Here is a 16,950-nt window from a genome sequence, read left to right as displayed (position 1 = left end):
ACCGAGGAGCGGGGGAAAGGTGGCGACCAATCGGCATTCTCCTTTCCCGGAACGGAAGCTACAGAGGGAAGAATGTGCAGGCAGGAGCAGCCGATGGCGGAGAGAGAGAGCAGCGCGGAAGGGCAGGGAAGCTTAATCGAGGCTGCAGGCGGAATGGAGCGCGAAGGAGCGGAGGTGAGAAGGTGTTGTTGTTGTTGTTGTGGAGGAAGAAGGTGGGCTGGCGCGCGCGGCAAAGAGGAGCAGCTCCCTGGGGGAGGAGAAGGAGCCCGAGCCGAAGGATGTTGGGGCCTGAGCGACCTGCGGCAGGATTTACGTATAAGCTAAACAAGCTATAGCTTAGGGCTCCACTCTCTTGGGCCCCTCCCCCCCCAAAAAAAAATAAAGAAAAAAGAACTGGATGTACATTTCCAAAATATAAGATAAAAAATAAAATAAAACCTACATACAGCAGCAGTGTTTTGTGTTGTGTAGGCTCCTGTGATATAAATAATGGGCCTCACCTGCTCCCTAAAATATCACTGCTTTGATCATTTCTATATATAAGGTGCCTACATTCTGCATGTGCAAATGGCTTTAGATACCTGTTAGGTCCATAAATTACCATATAGCATATATTCAACACAAGAACCAGTGACAATTTGTTGTTGGCAAAGGACATCTGGACATATAAAGGGCCTCATTACCTTCAGTAGCTTAGGGCCTCATCAAACCTAAATCCGTCACCTGCCCCAGAGGCAGCGGCTATTGCTGTGGTTGCCGTTTCCCATGACGTGTCTCGTGGCTGCTGGGCCACGTCTGGGAAGGAGAGGGGGGGCACGTGTGTGGCAGCTGGGAGGGTTTGGCTTTAGGTGGAAACTTGTTTTGCTGCCAGGGTGCTTAGCCAGTCAATTGATGGGTGGTGGGGCAAGGGGTCTTTTCTGTCCCATGTGCTGAAATTGATCCCCAAACAGAACGAGCAGATGCCACACTGTCTTGGCCCCTGCATCTTGAATGATTGCTCACTTGTCATCCTGCAGTCAAAATTAGCAGTTTCATTGATGGATACTTAAGTTAAGAGTACATTTAAACACAGTATCTACCTGCATCATCATACGTGGACTTGGATTTATTGGTGACCTTGTTATTGCCTGTGGATTGTTTTAAATATTTCCTCTTTTGAGAATGACCCATAGCTTCGTGCTAATGTAGATGCTTTGCATGCAGAAAGCCCCAGGTTCAATTTCTGGCATCTCCAGGTAGGGACAAACCCTCTCTGAAATTTCAAAGGATCACTGATAGTCAGTAGAGACAATGCTGAAGTGTGTGTGGAGCATCTCCACCCCCATCGTTCTACCCAGACACTGAGATCTAGCGCCAAGGGCCTTCTGGCGGTTCCCTCACTGCGAGAAGCAAGGTTACAGGGAACCAGGGAAAGGGCCTTCTTGGTGGTGGCGCACGCCCTGTGTAACGCCCTCCCATCAGATGTCAAAGAAATAAACAACTATATAACGTTTAGAAGACATCTGAAGGCAGCCCTGTTTAGGGATGTTTTAAATGACTGTTTTAATGTGTTTTTAATCTTTTGTTGGAAGCTGCCCAGAGTGGCTGGGTAAACCCAGACAGATGGGCAGGGTATAAATAATTTATGATGATGATGATGATGTGTGTGGTACAGTGATAAGCTATGGGACCTTCCTTCCGACCTTCCTTCCTTCCTTCCTTAAATGTCAGTTTGCAGCTCAGATTATTTTGACATGTAGGGATCACCCAGAAAGGCTGAAGTAAGAGAAAGTGCATATGCACCTCTCTTTCATGGGAATGAACAACACCCATTAGAGTGAATAGGGAAGGATAAAATGGTGCGGAAGCCATGTGCGCTGCCTTGAACTCATTGGAAGAAAGGTGCAGTATACATGTAATGAATAACTGTGTGTATATCACACACAGCAGTGATTATTGCCTATATGAAAATAAAGAATATGCAATTTATAAGGAACCAGATTTTCATCTTGATTCCAATTATTCCATGGGAGTCTCTTCACAATTTTCCTTCTTTTCCAGGTATAAGCACTTGAATTTGCTACTCACATCTGGAACATGGAAGAAAACAGAGTGATGGTTTCTTCTCCATTTGAACTGCACCTGGTGCACTTAGATCTCAAGGGAGCCCCACCAAAGGTCTCATACCTGGCAGAGGTAACACAATGTTGGTCTATGTAAATCAGAGAGTTGAACCTCTGCTGATGTTGATTTGGTTGAATTTAGTTGCATCCAGTGAGTTTAGTTTTTCCACTGCCTTGTACCATGTAGTCTGAGTTGTAGGTTTAATTGCATTCCCGTCTTGTTCTCCAACATGAAAAGATTCAATTGCTTCACCCCCTAAAGCAGGGGTATTTAAAACTGCCACTTCCTGATAATGCCTGCTGTGAAAACTAAGGTGTCTTACTGCATAATTAAAAAAAAATAAAAAAGAAATATTTAAAGATGAGCAGTAACAGGCTTTAGTGGACTAACCTAAGGAGACATAGGAAAAAGGGGATCTATTCTATTCTATGTCATACAGATTCTAGTGTTTCAGATACGGCAAAAGGATTGCATTTATTGAAGCATTTTTACCCCAGCCAAAAAAAAGTTTCCAAGAATGGCTTACAAGTGTCAGTGCTAAAGCAGTCCCTGCCTTCAGGCCTGTAATCTAAAAGACATGACAGGAAAGAAAAAGGGTTTGGAGCAGAGGAGCACGCTTGGAGCAGGGCTATCTCTCACGCACGAGAGCAGGAAATAACAATATAAGCATTCCCTAGTTTTGTTAATGTTTTACAAAACTAAATTCCACACTAGCTGGATATTTCACATGTTTTGTGCAACCAACAGATCTTCCCATTGTTCCATGCCCTGGGTGCAAATGGCATTCTCCTTGAATATGAGGATATGTTCCCCTATGATGGGGAACTGAAACCACTTCAAGCAAATGACGCATACAGGTAAGGTAGATAGTAAGGTTTTCTAATTGCAGTTGGCTGCCCTGCACATAAACCCCTGGACGAATTTGCCTGTAATTTGGCATGTTTAACCTGCGCTGAGACTGCTACTGTGCCTGTAAATTTCACCCATACTTCCCTCAAGGGGGAGGAGAGGGTCCATAGCCATTTTTTACATTTCCCAATTTTGGGGTGGGGATAACAAAGCAGATTTCAATATGCTAAACCTCATCAGCCAGTTGGACCAAGCTGGGCTGTGTTCCAAATTGGGATCTTAACTGGATCTTAACTGGTTAGTGAACATCCTATATGTGTGTGTTTGTGTAGGTGGCGACCATTTTGCACACAGCAGATTGATGTGCAGCCTCTTTTTTGTCATTTTTTGCCATGGAACAGGGTGGAGTGGGCTTATGTGCACAGTGACCCAGAACGCAACCCTCGCGCAAACAGGGAGTTGCATGTGTATATAAATAGTGAAATTTTTAACATGTTGAAATATACCATTGCTAACAAAGTTGTTTTCCATTGTTTTCTAGTTCCGATGAGATTAAAGAGATTTTAAAGCTGGCAAAGTTACATGAGCTAGAGGTTGTCCCTCTGGTCCAGACCTTTGGACATATGGAGGTAAATGCCAGGATTCAAGTTACACACACTTGAATTTGAGGGGGGGTTGCTTTGGGTAAGGGGGGGAGCGGTTTGTTTTGCTATCTGTAGTGCAGTAGCAACCAATGCAGTGGAGCAGACTTGTGGGACACAATCCAACTTTAGGTCGTGTGATGGTACAGTAAAGGGCTTTTATAATGCCCTTGGTCCTAGGTTTTTCAACTGGGGCATCTGTAATCACTTGCAGAAGTCCTTTGCTTATGTCTTTGGTCACCCTTTTTGCTTCAGTTTGGTGACCACACCCATTACTTCTTGCTTCTCCTGCAGTTTGTCCTAAAGCACAAAGAATTCTGTCACCTACGGGAAGTGGCAATGTTCCCCAACACTGTGAATCCCCATAAAGAGGAATCCCTGAAGCTGGTCAGCACAATGATAGAACAAGTGGTAGCGCTGCATGATGATCTTCGATGGTTTCACATCGGCTGTGATGAGGTATAGTGTGGGACCTGGAGCTGGAATCATTTCCAATACATTTAATGATGTCTTCCTTGATCCTGGACATGCTGGGCTGTCAGATTGTCTTAATCACGAGATAAACATCATCATAGCATGATCCACAACCTCACATGCACAGAAGTTGAAATTCTTTGGTTCTTAAGTGTGTGTGTGTGTGTGTGTGTGTGTGTGTGTGTGTGTCATTTTTTAAGTAACTACTATAGTTAAAAGATAACCTTTCTACTTGTGTGACTGCTTCCTGATGTTTTAATGATAGGGAAATAAACACAGATGTCTTACAAGGGCTCCCCTATGCCTTCCTCAGCCATCACTGAAAGGAAAAGAAAATTTGGCTGCCTAGAGTACAGAGCAATGAGTGAATCTTTGGATTCATGATCTGATTTTAGTTCAGTTGTACTTCCTAGCTTTGGGCAGTTATTTTATATTGTCGGGTGTTTGGTTAGAAGCAACACATTATAATTTGGAATAAATCATGCAGTGGAATAAATCAGGTTGGAAGAATTTGGCTTCAGAAGCTGGTCCTTTTATATTGCGTTTTATTAGGGCCTATTGAAATCTGTGGTAGATGTGGTGGACTTGCTGAAATGAATGTCCACCCGTGAATTATCTTGGGTTTGTGTTTGTGCTTATCACATAGGAGATAGCCACCCAATCATATGTATGTGCCATTTTTGTTACATCACTGTAGATGCTGAAAAGGTGGTGTTTGCAGTGGCATGCCAAAAGCTGTATCTTGGGCATAGCAGTGCATTATAATCTTGCCACAGGTTGCAAGGCCAGCATCCCAAAGAGTTCTTTAAGTTACTGCTGTGCACAAACCAGCTTGTAAAAGTCAACAGGAGCGCTATTGTTCCTGTATGCCTGTTTTAGCTCCAAAGAAATGTTTATAAAAAGGCTAGCTGGAAAAATGTAGGCAGAGGGGGAGTTTACTGTGCTCTTTCCTCTTCTGCCTCTTGACTCTCAAACACCACCCATTACTTTCTCTCAGCTGTATCCCCCCTTTCCTTTCTGTTGTATGGAGAAAAAGCATACAATCGCTATGGGAATACAACTCAAAATGGCTCCCCTGGGGTGATTGATCCCCACCCAGTGCTTTGAAGCACATAGCCCTCATTCCACTTGCCTAGCAGGCATGAAGACTTTTAGCAGGGATGGCTGAATGCACAGTAAGTGCTTCCAGATAGTCTGGAGTGGGCAGTGATCCGCTGTCAAGGGAAAACTGTTTTCATTGGCATAACTTTAGTAACTGCATTGTGTGCTCCAGCCCAAAGTCTGTGATAGCCATCAGTGGAGCAGGACTATCTTTGTGAGACAACTGCCTGTATTTCTACATCATATTAAGCCATAGATCAAAACAAAGTGCAAATGAGCAGTGTGGTGGTTCATATTGTTGCGCAGTACTCAATATACAGTACCCTGCTCTTTATTTTACTGTGCCACCAGGAAACAAGCCAGAGTCTGGCTTGTCGTGACGTCTACACTGAGGCTCATGGTTTATTTCTCTCCAAACAAACCACAAGTGGTAACTGGCGTTTGCCCTCCTAGGTGGGTCATAAAGAAAGGGTTAAAGGAGTGTGAAGTGATTGGCCAGTGGGAACACAAGGGGAGGAGTTAGAGTTAGAGTTGGAGTTGTTGGGAAGTCAGTTGGGAGTTGGAGAAGGAAGAGGGAGGATAAGTCTGTGGGTTGGGCTAGTTTGATGTGAGAGAAACTGTTAGGAGGAGTCAGATAGACAGTTGGGATAATCAGTTAGAAGTTATTAGGAAGGTATAGGCCGGTAAAGAAACTAAGATTAAGAAACTGACAAGAAAATTTATCTGAAACCATAAACTTGTTAATGATTATAAAATAAACTTGCTTATTTGATTTAATGTTAACAAGTGTCTGGACTCTGTGTGTACCCGAGAGAAACGGGTTGGTGACAGCGGGGAAGCAATCACAGTAGTGGCACAGGGATCAATAGACCGTCAAACGTCCGGAGACCCTGTGTGATCGCCACAGTAACCATGGCTGTATGCGTGTGCTTTGAGGGAAACAAACCACAAGCTCAGGTTTGGACAACATGACAAGCCGGACTCCCGCTTGCTTCCTCCATGGCACACTAGGAACTGGAAATGGGAGAGGTCCAAGAGGGAACTTGACAACAGCTTACACCATCGTGCTGCTTGTTGACATCAAACCATAGTTTGTTTTAAACTATAGCTTAATGCGACACATGAATCAGGCCAGTAACTAGTATGTTGGTGGTGCTGAAAAATAAATGAATTGCTAAATGGCGCTTATCAGAATAGCAGTAAACGAAGAATGTATTGGTTGGTGTCTCCAGGTGTATTATCTGGGTGAAGGAGAAGAGTCCAAACAGTGGCTGCAGGAAGAAGAAAATACGATAGAAAAACTGTGCCTGTCCCACATGAAAGCCGTGGCCAGCCATGTAGTCTCAGCCTACCCTACAGTGAAACCTATTGTGTGGGATGACATGCTGAGGGGAATGAGCGAGAAAACACTGAGAGGTATGTTGTCACCAGAAAGGGAGTCTCACAAAAAAATTGAGCAACATAATTCATTTCTGGCAGGTCAGAATTCATTGTGGTTTCAGAGTTAGCTTCAGATGTATTGAAAGGTAGACACCTTTATTGGAGGGAGTGGATAATTTCAAATGCCACAAAGAAGCACTCTGAGCATTTAAAATAAAACACCCTATAACCAGCTGGAACTCACCAGAACTGAGTTACAGCACCACTTTGGTGCACACCGGCAGCCCTTAAGGTTGGGGCTGTGTGCTGGGAGTGAAGAAGAGAAGGAGGGTGCTCCCCTGAAATTTCAAAGCTCAACAACTTTGGGTGGGTGCTCAGCAAGGATATACTTGCTGCAATATCCTCATCCAGGATGTCCACATAGAACTGTGCTGTATTTGGGGGGATCCAGATCCTCAGAGAAAATTAATAGGTTAAAAACACTAAGTGCAAATACTAATTTTAAAAAGCCGTACCAGGTCAAATTTCTGTTGTTTGAACTTTAATTATTCATGGGAAATGAAAAATTCAAAAAGATATAGAACTTATTTGCATTAAAATTGTAGGATGTAAACCTGTTAATGATTATAATCATCAATGGAAAGATTGTTTGATGTTGATGTTAATTAATTATTTTCCAAATATATACATATTAAAATACTCCTGTTTAAAATGGCAAGGAAGAACAGGAAAATTTACAATAGAAACTTAGCGTAGCCTAATTAAATATATCTGAATAAGATATAAATGTACCAATATTTCCAGTTTTTGTGTTGAATCACAGGGAAAGTTTAATAATGAACTGTGGGATTGGACCTCACTTACGGTCTTATTGGTGTACTGCTTGTTCCGGGCTTTCTCTATCATTGGCCCACTACATTAGGAGGGACTGAGAATTCGATACATATTTTTCTTAAGTCTTTGGGTTTTGTTTAAAATTATCACCGACCAATTTCCTTTGTACAAATCTCTACACAAATACAACTGAGAAATACAATCAGTCATATTTCTGTTTCTTTCCAGAGTCTGGGATAGCACAGCTTGCAGAGCTGATGATCTGGGACTACTCCCCGGACCTTGATGTGGATAGTAAAGGTTTGCATTGCTTTGTGACTTTGCTTGAAAAAGGGAAATGCATTCAGTCACTGTCTGAAGTATAGAATAACCCCTTCTCACAGTGGCCAGCCAGATGCCTATGGCAGGTCTGCAAGCAGAACCAAAGCAGAATCAAGCGGTCTCCCCACTTGTGAGTCGCAGCAACTGGTACACAGAAGCATATGGCCTTTGACAGTGGAGGTAGAATATAACTAATGTGCATAGCTGTCAACTTTCAGATTTGAAAATAAGGGATCAGCAGCCTCAAAAATAAGGGATCAGCAGCCTCACCTGACCCAGGGAGCCTCGAAAATAAGGGACCAGCAGCCTCACCTATCCCGGGGACAGTCTACGGGATATCTAACAATCCGGGATAGCAGCGGGAAACAGTGGGAAACGGCCCTGGAATAAGGAAATTTCCCGCAAAAAAAGGGAAGGTTAACAGCTATGCTAATGTGGCTAGTGGCAAAGTTTAGGGAAACGTAACAGCAGACACTGGAAACAGGAAATAAGCAATGTTAAGTCTTTTAGTAAATTGTCAAGGAATGAGAGTGAACCTGTCTTCTTATTTGAGGAGCAGCCATCTTGATTTAAATGCCAAGACCATACCAAAGTTGGGGTACTTGGGGGGGGAGTAAGGAATGTTGATTGGACATTCTTATGGGTACTTTGAAAAAATGAAAGTGATGTGGCATGAAGTCACTCCAGTTTGTTCATGTGGAATGTACTTATCACAAGCTATTTTTAGTCATATTCTGAAGACACAGTTTTGACATCCAGCCAAGTGATGTTTGACATTCCTCCTCACTGGCTTATTTCTTCTCCCGAAGACAGAGGAGCTTAGACAGTGCTAGTAGATATTCTTCAGTGCCCAAAGAAGGAAGGGGGGGGTAATAACAAAGCAGAATTGTCCCATTGAGACAATAGCATAGGACATTTTTATCATTTTTAATTTAGGTCATTTGATTTATCTGTTTTAAACATGAGCACACCAGATAAAGTAATGTGTGGACGATAATTCAATGTAATTGAAATCTGAGACTGGTTCAGCATTGCCTCACAATAAGTGGGTTGTGAGTAGTTTTAACTTTTTTAGCTAATGAAGAGGCTGAACCTACGGAACATACACAATCCTTATACAGTGGTACCTCAGGTTAAGAACTTAATTCGTTCTGGAGGTCTGTTCTTAACCTGACACTGTTCTTAACCTGAAGCACCACTTTAGCTAATGGGGCCTCCTGCTGCCGCTGTGCCGCCACTGCATGATTTCTGTTCTCATCCTGAAGCAAAGTTCTTAACCCGAGGTAATATTTCTGGGTTAGCAGAGTCTGTAACCTGAAGCGTATGTAACCTGGAGCGTCTGTAACCCAAGGTACCACTGTAGATCTGTGAGTCTTACTAGCAAATGTAGCTGCATTTAGGAACACTGTCTTTTTTTATCACGAGTCTACCAGTTTCTTCTTTCCACTTGGTACAAGTTGGACCCAGTCCTGTATCAGCAGAAGATTGTTCATACACTGCCACTGAACTGTGGACTTTCCTGTCTCTCCCTTTACTTCCAGCAACTCTCATTAAAAAGTACCAGAAGTGTGACTTCTCAAAGCTGTGGTTTGCTAGTGCTTTTAAAGGGGCCACAGGAGTCAACCAGTGTCTGACCCTCATTGGACACCACCTGAAAAACCATGAGCAGTGGTTGAAAGTGGCTGAAAGCAGTCCTGCCGGTATCATCCAAGGAATCATCCTGACCGGTTGGCAAAGGTAATGAAACTTTACACAAGGGGATTAAGAGAGTGATAGCATTATGAGTACATTGAACACCACAGAATCTCTCCTCTTAAGGAGGAATCTGAAGCCAAGAGTTGAACTTGGACAGCACACACTTTTTTTGAGACCATATAAATTCTGAGGCGAAACCTTTAAAATGCAGAAATTTCAGAAACAGAAGGAGAGTCATCAGCTTGTGGATGAACTTTTCCTATCACCATTGGCCTCTGTTGTTTCTGCTTCCCACCCCATTGTGGATCCTGCCTTACATTTTCTTTTCTGTTTTTTTGCCCCAACTCCTTCCCCACCTTCTTCAAATTAACTAAAGTCCCAGACTTCCTTTTTCATTTCATCGTTTCATCCTAAAAGAATAAACTGTTCTGCAAGAGGAACAGATCATATGACTCAAATTCAGTTTATATATAGGTGCAGCATTTACTCAAACTGCTGATGTTTTCAATGCAGTTATATTCCTTACATTCTGTGGGCTCCATAGATTGGTCTTAATAAAGTTCCTAAAGTCTCTGGGGCGACTGCAGATGCCTGCACCGCTTCAGTCCCTTGCTTATATTGCCTCTCACCGAATCGCTCTGCATTTTCTTCTCTAGGTATGACCACTTCTCTGTTCTGTGCGAGCTTCTGCCTGTAGGAATCCCATCATTAGCCGTATGTCTCCAGGCACTAAAGAACGGTATAGAATTACTCTTTCCTCAGTCAGATCTAAACCATGTGCACAGGATCCTGAAAACACTGCAAGATTATTAGCATCAGAACTTGTACATTCATTTGGAATAGCTGCTTAACTTAAATTCATTTTTTCCCCTAATTGCCCAGGAATATATTAGAGCTATACTATAGAATGGGTAGCCAAGTTCCTTTACTTCATACATTGTCTCATGTTGTGATTAACAAGAACCTGTGAGGTATTCTTTTTTTCAGTGGCAAAAGTGATTTGCCCTGAAGGAGTCCAGGACTCTTCATGGCCTGCAGCCTTTCACATCTGAAATCAGTACTGGTTACCAGATAATAATAGTTGCTAAGACTAGTCAAGCATACTTCGTGACTAATGCCCATACATAACAGTATTAAATAGTTAAGACAGTTCCTTATATTTGTGTCCATTCCTCACCCACCTCCCCGCCTCTGCAAGCTATAATCTCTCTGTCTATTAGAGAGTCCATAAAACACGGCTGGTTCACCTAAGGCAGAGGTGGGAAATGTCAGGCTTGCAGACTAACTTGTCGGGACTTTCCTCTGAGAAAACTTTTTGAGTCACAAGCACCAGGCTATGAGTGAGTTGCACAAGGTGGCAACATCGGATAGTACAGGCCAAAGGAAAAGCTTCAGAAGGTGCGATGCTGAGCAGAAGCTTTGTGTTCCCCAGTTCCATCAGCTTTATTGCAACTTGAATTCAAAAAAAGTATGCTCAGGATCACACCCTAAAATCAAAACCCACCTATCTATATAAAACTAGGCTGCCTTTTCTCCGTTCTAAATAGCTGGCTGGGTTCTGAGCCATCATTAACTTATGGAACCTATTACAATGATTTCTAGCCTACCCTTCATGATACAAATCCTTCTAAGACCACTAAGAATCACAATGTTTTTAAAACTTGGGTGACCTAGGGTCATAATTTCATCCTTTAATAGCGGTGGGTTTTATACATGCAGGAACACACACACATCACTAGGCCAGTTTTGTGTCCTGTTTAAGGTTTTACACTTAAAACAAAAGCAGCAATTCCTCTCTCTTTGGTCCTCCCAAGGTGGCTATTCAGAAAAGGTGAAAGAAGATGTAGAAAAATCCCTGGGGATCTCCAGTTTGGAAATAGACACTTATATGAGGTAATAGCCCCAACTTCTAGATTGCAACAGCATTTCTGGCAGCAATATTATGGGGAGTGGGGAATATGCAAGCCCCTTTTGCTTTCAGGCCCCATGGGTATCAGGCCCAATGGGTTAGAGACAAAGTTCACTCTTGCCCAATTCTCTTCTTGAACAGTGACATCTCAGGGACTTTCCCGGGAAGTGAAATTCTCTCGCTGGTGACCCAAATTACATTCTACCTCAAGACCTCAGTGGATGAACTTCTGGAAAACAACAGGTGAGGAACAAAGAGGAGGAGCTGACACTCCATCATGTAGAGCTATAATTGATCTTATTGCCACATAATTTTTTTTATTACTTTTTTTAATTTTTTTTATTCAAAGTTATAACAAAACATATTTTCCAAAAACATATCCTTATTCCCTCCCCATTTTTCCTCCCCCCCTCCCCCCACAAAACCCATCCCCCCACCCCACCCCCTGACTTCACTCAGTTCGTCTTTGGTTTCTCCAATAATGCTATTTTCTGCATGTTACAGAGTTGTATAGATCCTCCAACTGTTTAGCTAATTATTATCAGTAAAAAAAATAAATGTGGATGTTTATTCAAAACCTGCCAAGGAGTCCAGTTCGCTTTGTTGCGTCTTCAAATACTTTGTGAAAGGTTCCCATTCATCCTTAAAGTCACAGTTATCCTTGTCCCGTAGCTTATGAGTCAATTTTGCCAGTTCTGCATAATCCATCAATTTTTCTTGCCGTAATTCTTTAGTTGGGATTTCTTCAGTCTTCCATCCTTGTGCTATCAGAACTCTCGCGGCCGTTGTGGCATACATGAAGATGTTTTTCAACTTTTTTGGCAGCCTCATAAAATGTTTTATCTTTTTACTGTGTATTGACTTAAGGACTTAAAGTTATTTTTCCTTGCATAAGCAAGAACTGGGGGGGGGGGGCGGGAATTCCACCATAACGTTTTAACCATCCTAACTGCACTTGTTACTAGATGCCCACATGATGTTAAAGAGTTACTACTCTTATAAATGTTAAATCTTACAGTTGGACCTACAGTATGTGATATCTCTCAGTCTGCCCTGTAGCTTTTCAGTTCCGTTCACACCCATATGTTCTTTAATTATTTTTGTATTATTATTTATTTAATTTGTATATTGCCCTTCATCTGAGTATCACAGGGCAGTTTACAACATAAAAAAATAAAAAATGAGACCACAAGATTCGGAATAAAAATGAAAACAAACCAATACTCCCCCTCCCACATATATTTATGGCTTATCACTTTTAGGTATGTCACAGGCTGGTTCAGCCCCTACCACAGAAAGAGGAAGAAGATCCATCCTATAATGATTCATCACTTTCAGCCAGATGCACTAAGGTAACTAAAAATCTCTGATTCCTTGCAAAGTTTGTTTTTTGAAGATTATCTTGGGACAGGGATATTAAAAGTTCATGATCTAATTCTTAACCATTGGCGTCAGAAACTTCCATGTTGAGGATGCCATTTTGGACAGTGCATTTAAGTACCTCGCTCACTCAAATTCACAAATGGTCAAATATTCAATTGTTACTTTATTAAAACACCAACAGCACCAAAGCAAGGAAACAGATCTAAAACTTTATTGTTTTCCTGCCACTCCAGCCATTGGCTGAACTGCTGTGAAGTAATGGACTATTCACAAATATTCGAGTTACTAAGGCCAAAGGCTCGTAGCAGTACTAAAAAAGCTACCACTCCCCTAGAAACTAGTGAAAATGCTTCTTTGTTAAATATATTTAAGAATACATGGTGGAAGGGGGAAAGTAGTATTTCTGACTGGTTAACAAACATCACCCCTAGCCTCAGACAGCTATTATAAACATTATGTAACCAGCAATGAAGCCTTGCTATAGGTAAAGATTAGTCTCTTGTACTGTATTGCCATGAATTGTGTTAATTCTAGTTCTAGTGCAGTTTCCCCCCCTAAAAAAAAATATTAAGAGCTACAGGGGTATAGCAAGAATTCCTGAGACTAGAGAAACCTTTCAGCAGTCATGGTGAATAGGCTACTTCACTTTTTACCCCGCATTCTACAAGCAGTGACTTTCTCATCCAATCCGTCTCCCCACTTTACAAAATACAATACAGCGGTACCTCGGGTTAAGAACTTAATTCGTTCTGGAGGTCTGTTCTTAACCTGAAACTGTTCTTAACCTGAAGCACCACTTTAGCTAATGGGGCCTCCCGCTGCCACCGCCACACAATTTTTGTTCTCATCCTAAAGCAAAGTTCTTAACCCGAGGTACTATTTATGGGTTAGCGAAGTCTGTAACCTGAAGCGTCTGTAATCCGAGGTACCACTGTAGTGAAACGAGCTATATTAGCATAAACTAATCTACGGCTAATCTATCTACTGCTGGTATGTTGCATCTAGACCATAAAATTAACCTGATTTTATGATCACAAAAGGTCCTATGGTTTTAGCTGCTGGTGACTTTGGCTAATTTGGCTGTAGAGATTTTTGTATTTGCAAAAAAAAAATAAAAATAGAAAAATACAATAGTAGGATCTTATTATACGTGTCTCAAATATATATGTATGTATTCAAGTAGTTTTCCTTACTGAATTTTACCCACTAGCTCTCTGCAGTATTGTGAAAGGCTCCCTCTTCCCACAGGATGTAGAAACTTTAAATGTAGCCTTCAGTAACTTTTAACATCTCTTAAGAATCAACCTGATCTTTGGTTTAGTTAGGTCTACATCACATGGCAATATATTAAATTCTGCTGCCAATTTCTTCTTAGGCTCTTGACCAAGTGGACTACTGTGACCCAAGAGCTCCAAACAGCAATGGAAAAGACATTCTTTATATCTGCTGCAGAAGAATGGATGGAGGAGAATGTCCAACCCAGCCTGCAAAAACTTCAGGGAACAGTCGATGATCTGGACAGAGCAATACAGGAATTATCCTAGTACTCTTACAGACAGCTTTGCAGATTTGAAGCCCAGCATGGTACAGCTAGCATCATGCAGCTAGATTAGCATGTGTAAGCCAGGGAGATGCTCTTCAGGCGCAGAGATGAGTCTGTTGCGCTAACAGGCTTGGAATTAATCTTAAAAAGAAATTTTGAAGAGATACAGACTGCCTCGGGTCTTTCCCTTTCTTCTGAAAATGTACCAGCAATCACACTGTGTGCATAGAGTCACACTGGGTAGAAGTGAGAGCAGGCTCCAAGATTTCTCGTGGATTTGTTAAGATTGATTGCAGACTTTTACAATTTAAAAACCTGTGCACAGACACTTTAAATAAATAAATAAAAGTTGCACAATCCATTTATTAGTATGCTTTGAACATCTCCACTGGTGTATTGGGGAAGCCTCGTTATGCCCTCAAACAGATTTCTCAAGAAGGAAGCAATAATAAGTTGCCCAAAGCAGATCAGAAGCAAATGTTCTTAGTTTCTTCATTCTGGCCCCAACACCTGCTGCTGCTGCCGCCATGAGAGCTGGGCTGCAGATGCAGTGTTGGCTCTGCACAGCCTCTGCTGCTGGATGGTTGTTTTGCACACTTAAACTAATGATCCCACAGGTACCCAGTGTAAGAAGGTGGGAACACGAGTGAAACCACAAGAGGACATCTAAGCTCTTGTCTAAAAGTAGCCAGGAGCTAGATAAAAGCATCTTTTTGCTGCTAAGAAACAATCTCAGATTTCATCAAATGAAACACCTAATCCCTCACATTTAATATTTTACATGCTACCAAAACATTCATTGGTCTAATTAATGGTTTAAAGCTTGCCGACAGAATCAAGAGGAATGGATCAGATTGTAAACAGTGCACTTTGCAAGCCAGAACATTAAACACAGTTCAGCAAAGCTATTTGCACTGCAATCCTATGCACCTCTCATCAGAAGGAAACCCCACTCAGTTCAGTGGAATTTACTCCCAGGTAATGCATGTAAGCTTGCTGCTTCTTTGGTTGGTAGCATGGTAAAATAAATCAATTCCCTCTGGAATGTCATATGTACAGTGGTACCTCGGGTTAAGTACTTAATTCGTTCTGGAGGTCCATTCTTAACCTGAAACTGTTCTTAACCTGAAGCACTTTAGCTAATGGGGCCGCCGGAGCACGATTTCTGTTCTCATCCTGAAGCAGAGTTCTTAACCCAAGGTACTATTTCTGGGTTAGCGGAGTCTGTAACCTGAAGCGTATGTAACCTGAAGCGTATGTAACCCGAGGTACCACTGTATTTCTATATTTCTACACAGGCACATGGTGAAGAGTAAAAGGCTTCCTATGAGAAAGTGGTCCTTCGGAGTTCAAATAGGATTGCTTATTTATTTAAAACTGCACTTCTAGGGCTGGAGTGTCAGATCTCAAAGTCTCAGACTTTGGGTTGTCTCCAGCAGCATCTTCTAAAGGAAGCGCATACCTACACAGAGTACCTAGTAGTAGGAAAGCCTTCAGGTGAGGGTGTCGGCATTCGGTGGTCGAACGGCCAGCTGGATCGTCTCCTTCCAGCCGTCACGCTGCGAAGATCCCTTGACCTCTGGTTCCAACATATATCAGTGACCCAGGTCTGCTGACATGGGCACACTTTACTTAGCAGAGCAAACTGCACAAACAGAAGAGGCTTGAGGCTGTGGATACATACTATAACTACAGGTTTATTAAACATAAATCAGGACAAAGAAACATGTCATGTTTCCTTGCCATCTTCTTGGAGAGAGTCAAAAGAAAAAAAAGAGAGACAGCGGAAGTTCCGCTTACGCCAGCAAACTCTGCTGGAATGTAAACAGACATGTGACATGTAACAGTTCCATGTCTGAAACAAAAGGTGGAATGGAATCTCCAACAGAGAGATGAGGACCAGAAATGGTGGAATTGCTTGCTCCAGATACTACCATTACAACCTTAATTTCCAGATGCAACAGGCTCCATGATCATCCAAAGACCATGAATCTCAAGTGTTTGGGGAGACACCACTTAATAGTGAAACATGACCTCATTATAATCTGATTTAAATTAAAATTCCTTTTATCTACTGTAATGATAAAATTGCAATACAACTGAATATAGCCTCTCAAATTTTATAGAATACTTACAATTACACGTATTATCTTAAGAGTTACAAGCTTTGTGTACTTAAATGATGCATTCTTTGTCTCCATTCATTGTGCCCTACGTGAAATGTACAAGTACCTGCAGGAAGCTTTTTTTTAGCTTCTTACAAACTTTGTTAATTTAAAAGCCAAATATACATATACATGTTATAGTTAAAAGGAAACATAAAAGAAGAAAGTTCCATAAGAATCAAGGATCCAATAAGAAATATTAACACTGGGTATCCAAACAGTACAGGGAGCTTTACAAAAAATTGTATAAAGGCTGAAACGCCACCTTATAAAACAGTTTTACTGTTGCAATTGACACCTGAAGAATACTTAAGAGTAGCGGGAGTGATCAGAAGTAAAATTTCTGCTTGACAAGCATTTACAATCTTCTACCCTTAGCTGCTCATAAAGTATCTACCATGAACAGGAAAACAAAAGGATACATGTAAATCAAGACATTTAAAAGATCTTATAAAATGAGGTATATATTTTTGAAAAAAACTCAAAACCAATGGCAGATCAGGGAATCCGCAGCCCTCTGAATGTTCCTGGACTCCCAAGCTCCTAACAGCC

General features: G+C 41.7%; 2 protein-coding genes across 2 annotated transcripts in view; one reads left to right on the top strand and one right to left on the bottom strand.

Annotated features, from left to right (window-relative positions):
• Positions 1 to 804, bottom strand: part of OGFOD3 (2-oxoglutarate and iron dependent oxygenase domain containing 3) — a 39,058-nt gene extending 38,254 nt beyond the window's left edge. The window contains exon 1 of the mRNA XM_083597953.1: positions 684 to 804. The gene's annotated coding sequence lies outside the window, so the exon portion shown is untranslated. The remainder of the gene's footprint in view (positions 1 to 683) is intronic.
• On the top strand, positions 61 to 14,594 carry HEXD (hexosaminidase D). Its single transcript, XM_083597930.1, has 13 exons — positions 61 to 174; positions 2,041 to 2,175; positions 2,851 to 2,960; positions 3,494 to 3,581; positions 3,888 to 4,052; positions 6,401 to 6,584; positions 7,611 to 7,682; positions 9,245 to 9,440; positions 10,055 to 10,137; positions 11,213 to 11,291; positions 11,449 to 11,550; positions 12,570 to 12,659; positions 14,066 to 14,594. The coding sequence occupies exons 2-13, from the start codon at positions 2,077 to 2,079 to the stop codon at positions 14,232 to 14,234; spliced, it is 1,437 nt and encodes a 478-aa protein (XP_083454056.1). The 5' UTR covers positions 61 to 174; positions 2,041 to 2,076; the 3' UTR covers positions 14,235 to 14,594.
• The last annotated feature ends 2,356 nt before the right edge of the window (positions 14,595 to 16,950 follow it).

This window comes from Podarcis filfolensis, assembly GCF_964270895.1.
Source record: "Podarcis filfolensis genome assembly, chromosome: 2".
Lineage (NCBI taxonomy): Eukaryota > Metazoa > Chordata > Lepidosauria > Squamata > Lacertidae > Podarcis > Podarcis filfolensis.
The sequence above is the reverse complement of the archived record's forward strand: the minus strand, read 5'-3'. Positions and strand labels throughout refer to the sequence as shown.

What these genes read in the sequence shown, in the direction of transcription:
- HEXD (XM_083597930.1), top strand. Translation starts at nt 2,077, where the DNA reads ATGGAAGAAAACAGAGTGATGGTTTCTTCTCCATTTGAACTGCACCTG. An exon ending in CCTTGATGTGGATAGTAAAG is followed by an intron (nt 7,683 to 9,244) that starts GTTTGCATTGCT and finishes CTTTACTTCCAG; the next exon opens with CAACTCTCATTAAAAAGTAC. An exon ending in TTTCAGCCAGATGCACTAAG is followed by an intron (nt 12,660 to 14,065) that starts GTAACTAAAAAT and finishes ATTTCTTCTTAG; the next exon opens with GCTCTTGACCAAGTGGACTA.